This window comes from Passer domesticus, chromosome 26 (genome assembly GCF_036417665.1).
Source record: "Passer domesticus isolate bPasDom1 chromosome 26, bPasDom1.hap1, whole genome shotgun sequence".
In the NCBI taxonomy this organism is placed as follows: domain Eukaryota; kingdom Metazoa; phylum Chordata; class Aves; order Passeriformes; family Passeridae; genus Passer; species Passer domesticus.
Genome location: NC_087499.1, coordinates 4,649,547 through 4,654,817, shown reverse-complemented (window position 1 = coordinate 4,654,817; position 5,271 = coordinate 4,649,547). Strand labels below are relative to the sequence as shown.

Sequence of the window (5,271 nt, the reverse complement as noted above, 5' to 3'; positions counted from 1 at the left end):
TGACATTGGTATGGGGACAAGGGGGCAGTGGCACTGGACTGGAACTGGGAGCATTGGGCTGGCTCTGGGAGCACTGGGATAGTGACACTGGGTTGGTCACATCGGGACAGCCCTGGGGACACTGGGGTGATGACACTGGAATGGAACTGGTGGCTCTGGGATGGAACTGGTGACACTGGGGTAGTGACACCGGAGAAACCCTGTTGGCACTGGGGTGATGACATCAGCACAGGGACACTGGGCTGGAACTGGGGACAGTGGGAGGTGACCGGTGACACTGGGATTGGGATACTGGGACAGGACTGGGGACACTGGGCTGGTGGCACAGTGATGGTACTGGTGACACTGGGACACAACTAGGAACACTGGGACAGGATGGGGGACAGGACGACAGGACTGGGGAAACTGGGAGGGAACTGGTGACACTGGGAACACTGGGATGGGGACATTTGGATGGATCTGGTGACACTGGGATACTGAAAATGGTATGGGGACAATGGGGCGGTGGCAGTGGGTTGACACTGGAAGCACTGGGATTGAATGGAAGCACTGGGATGGAGCTGGGGACACTGAGATGGTGGCACTGGGACAGGACTGAGGACACTGTTTCTGCAGCTGGGCTGGTGACACTGGGCTGGTGGCACTCAGGTGGTGACAGTGGGACAGAACTGGTGGCACTGGGATGGAGCTGGTGACACTGGGGTGCTAGCACTGGGGTGGAACTAGTGCCACTGCTCTGCCCCTGGTGCCACCAGTCTGGTGGCACTAGACAGGTGGCACTGCCGTGTCCCTGGTGCCACATGTCCGGTGTCCCCATGTCCCTGCAGTGTCCCTGGACTCAGCCCGCACTGCCCTGGGGGTGACTGACGATGGTCACCTGCTGCCGGCCCTGATTGTGGTGGCTGTGTCCTGCGAGGTAGCCCTGCGGGGTTTGGGGACATCGCGGCGTCACCTGGCTAATGCTGCAGGCCACCAGCGGGACATGGCCCTGCGCCTGCATGACCGTGCCCAGCAGGTGGCGGCCACCAGGGCCAGCGCCGAGGCCGCCACAGCCACCAACAGGGCCACCGTGGATGCACTGGGGCGGCTGGAGAAGGTGACGCGGGCACTGAAGGAGTTGGTGGAGGCTGTCAACCAGGATAGGGAGGAGACGCCGTGGGGAACACAGAGACAGGGCTTCCCCAGTGCTGCCAAGGAGCTTGGGCGCATCGTAGGGAGGTGGAGGGATGTGGACAAGGAGGTGGCACAGAGGCTGGAGGCGGCCCATAGAGGGCTGGTGGGGCAGGGGTAGGGATGGGCTAGGGACATGGGGGTGGCGTTGTCACCGCTGGGGCACGGGGACACCCTGAGGGACATTGGGGACCTTGGGGACATCCCCGTGTCCTTCCCTTGGGGACCCCCAGGCCACCCTGACATCCCCTGTCCTGTTTTGGGGCACCACAATGTCCCTGCTGTCCCCACAGTGACCAAAACAGGATCCCAGTGTCCCCTAGTGTCCCCAGCAGGACATCAGGAGACATTTGCACCCTGCTGGGGACATGGGGGGGGCATCAAGGCCTGTTGGGGACACTCAGGGGACATCAGGGTCCCGTTGGGGACACTTGGGGGATATTTGGGCTCTGTTGGGGGCCCTGAGGAAATGCTGGGGACATTGGGCTCCTGTTGGGGACATCAGGGAAGACATTGAGGCCCTGTTGGGGACACTGAGGGGATACTGGGGGTCTCTTGGGGGACAACAGGGCCCTGTTGGGGACACTGAGGGGACATCAGGGTCCTGTTGGAGATACTCAGGGGACACTGGGGCCATGTGGGGACCCTGAGGGGACATCGGGGTGCCGTGGGGGCCATCAGGGGGACATCGGGCACCCGCAGATGGGGGGGGCGGGGCCGGGGTGGTGATGTCACCTCTTCCTCTTTACTGCCGGCTGTGCCGCATTCCTGCGTGTCACCCGAGTGTCCCCCAGGTGTGTCCCTGTCCTGTCCCCTGAGGCCATGGAACCCTGTGAGGTAAGACAATCCAGGTGCAGGGGGGAAGGAGGGGACAGGGGATGGCAAAGGGGACAGCAGCGTGGCAGGAACGGGGAGGTGACAGAGGGGTGGTAGGGACAGAGAGTGGCAGGGGGGAACAGTGGAGGGTGGCAGGGGGTGGCAGAGGTGACGAGGGGGTGACAAAGGGATGGAGGGGACAGCAGAGCCCTCCAGGGAGCACACAAATGGGAGCCCCAGGAGGGAAGAGGGACCATCCCAGAAGGCTACAAGTGCCACGAGGTCCCTGCCACCTCCCCTGTCCCCTCCACAGCTGCTGGAGTTGCTGGTGGACGTGGTGGCCAGGCTTGGTGAGCTGGCAGCCACCGTGGCTGGGACGTACGGGGACATGCTGCTGGCCGTGTCGCCATGGTCCCTGCAAAAGGCCCTGGGGACCTTCATCGGCCACCTCCGGGACACCCTGGGCCACCCCCGTGTCACCTCCCTGGGCGAGGCCCTGGCTGCCCTCAAGGACAAACGAGGGGCTACCTGGGCCCATGTGAGAGATGCGGCCAGCACCTGGCGGGACTTGGTGGCCACATTCGAAGACAGCTGGGACCGGCTGTCCAGGGAGGCCACCGAGCTCCGGGACACTTGCAGGGACACGGCCACCAGGGAGATCACCACTGCGGCCACTGCCAACACCTGGGCCGGGGACCTGTGGGTCAAGGAAAAAGGCTGGGAGAAATCTCGGCACAGCCTGGTGGCTGAGGTCTGGCAGCTGCCACTGGTCCGGGACAAGGAGAAGATGGCCTCAGCCATCACTGAGTACGATGCCCGTATGGAGGCCGCTGCCAATGAGGAGCAGGCGGCCACCAAGGCCATGGAAGAGGCTGTGGTGGCCTCCAGCATGGCGGGGGCGGCTACTAAAAGGGGCCAGCGGGCAGAGGCGGCCCTGGGCCCACTGGAGCGCTTGGTGGCTGCGTGTGACAAAGCCACCGCGTTCCCCCAGGAGCTGCTGCGCCGGCTCAGGGCCATCCAGGCCTCCCTGGAGGGGATGTCCCCAACAGCTGATGTCCCCAACAGCTTGGTGGCTGCGGTGGCCGAGGCCGAGCAGGTGTGGAACGCCAGCACCTGCCTGGTCAGTGATCACCTGCTGGGAACAATCGGGGACATCCGTGCACTCCTCTCGAGTGTCCCTGCTGTCCCTGGTGGCCCCACTGGCCATGCAGTGGCCATGCAGTGCCAAAAAGCTGTCGAGGCCATCCCGAAGCTGCTGCGGGGACAGTGATGTCACCGCTGTGATGTCATCAGGGGTGGTGAAATCATCAGGGACATCACTGGTGTCACCTGTCCACTCCCTCGTCCCTGCCAGAGATTTGAGACAACTTTGGGGAATTTCCTGGAAATTTTCATTAAAATTGCCCAAAATCCTGATGGGAATTCCTGGCATCATATCACTGGGGACACTCTTGGGACACTCTGGGGCCACGCAGGGACACTCATTGGTGGTTTGATGGTGGTGAATGAGGCAACTTTCCATCATGGGTACAGCAGATCATTTCTTGAGCCTCCTCAAAAACTTTCAGGTGCCTTTCCCTCCATGGGCAGTTTCATCTCAAATGCCCGATTTCCCTGCATTGGTGACAGATTGGTCCTTGGTTGTTCAATTGCCCTCTCCCCTTTTAGGGCCTCTTCCCCAGGGAGCTCTGGTCACATTATCCTCCCCCTGCACCTGTTTGCCTTGCCCTGACAGGGTCTCACTTCCCTCTGGCGGTGGGTCCTTCCATGCTGGTTCCCCTCAGCAATAGCAGCTGCCATTATTTTCACTTTCCCCTTGGCTTTCTCCTCGTCCCTCCGTACCTTGACCTTCTGGGCTCCTTTTATCAGGTGATTCCATCCCTTATCCTGCATTCCCCCAGTCTTTCTAGCTTTTCGTTATATTCAGCCAAGCATGAGTGACAAAGGTTATCTTCAATAAAGCTTGTCCAGCTGTTGTATCAGAGTCTACACCTGAGTATTGTCTTATATTTCTTTTTAACCTCTCCAGCCACTCAGTTGGCGTCCGTGATGTACATGTTCCCTCTCCCAAATCCACATCCCTGCTGCTCAGATCATTTGTCTTCCCTTGGTAGTAAACCAAAGGTTTATTATAGATTGTACTTTGTCCAAGGTGTAAACATGGGGTCCCAAAATTGGTCTACTTGTTCTGCTAATGCAATTGTATCTTCTAGTAGAATTTTAAAGTCCTCTTTAAATGCTCTCACTTTGCAGGAATTAAGTGGGGCAGTGACAAACCCGAATCCCTGTGTGCCCCAGCCAATGTCACTTCCCAGAGGGGGTTTAGTGCCACTGCTTGGTTCTCATTTTTCCACTCCTCTGGCTGGACCGGTCTGCCCCAGATATTCTGGCTGGGTCCATCAGGGGCTGCAGGGGGTGCATCAGGTGCTGGCAGATATGGAGGGGACACACACTCCAAGGGGTCCCAGTTTTTCATTTCTTTTCATTTAAACAAGTTCTCCTTTTCCACGGAAGCCTCACCCTTCCAACTGGCAGTAGAATCATATTTTTCCTGACTGACTAGTTCTTAGGCATTCACATGAATATTCAAAGTTTGGCACATCCACCCCTCAAAGGAGCTCTATTTTGGCCAGTATAAATAATCAGATCCTATCTCCTGTTTAGTCTATTTCTTCATATCATAATTAATCATTTTGATTTTATTTTTATTCTTTGTGTCAGGGTTATGTTCCCACTGTGCCAATTTTATCCCTAGGGGCTATCTGGAGGTATATCCATTGATGTTTCCCTCATCCCCTTTCCCCTGGAGGATTTCTCTTTGCTTGCTTTGTGTCCCATTTTCTTGGCTTATCCCAGCACTGTCCCCACAACTTTATTTTCCTTCTTTCTTTACTTCCAAGCAAATCCTACTCTTCTCTTTTCACATGTATTTTCCCAGTCCTTCTCAGGTACTGTTCAGGCTCGTGGAACTAAATGCAATTTTCCCACACACTATCTCCTACAGAAATTTTTAAAAATGTCATGCCTGATTGCTGGCTCTTTCTCACTCCCAGCCCCCGGCACGCTTTTGCGTGGCTGTGCAATGCCACCTCTCATGACAGATTTCACACTCACACCACACCCAAGGTTCACATCCCAATCCACAACTTAAGCACTAAATTAAACTCATATGTGTTACGATGGGGGTCATTCGTCAGAGACACAAAACCTACACGGCCTGGGTTTCTTGCCTTACTGGCTTTTTCCGGCTCTTACACAGTTCAGTCTCCCCTGCTCTGTACACAC

At 57.3% G+C, this 5,271-nt stretch overlaps 1 protein-coding gene across 1 annotated transcript; it reads left to right on the top strand.

The window, feature by feature from the left end:
- Window positions 1-1,876: 1,876 nt before the first annotated feature.
- Window positions 1,877-3,877, top strand: LOC135286354 (uncharacterized). Its single transcript, XM_064399481.1, has 2 exons — window positions 1,877-2,007; window positions 2,300-3,877. Exons 1-2 carry the CDS (start codon window positions 1,993-1,995, stop codon window positions 3,254-3,256), a joined length of 972 nt encoding a protein of 323 aa, XP_064255551.1. The 5' UTR covers window positions 1,877-1,992; the 3' UTR covers window positions 3,257-3,877.
- The last annotated feature ends 1,394 nt before the right edge of the window (window positions 3,878-5,271 follow it).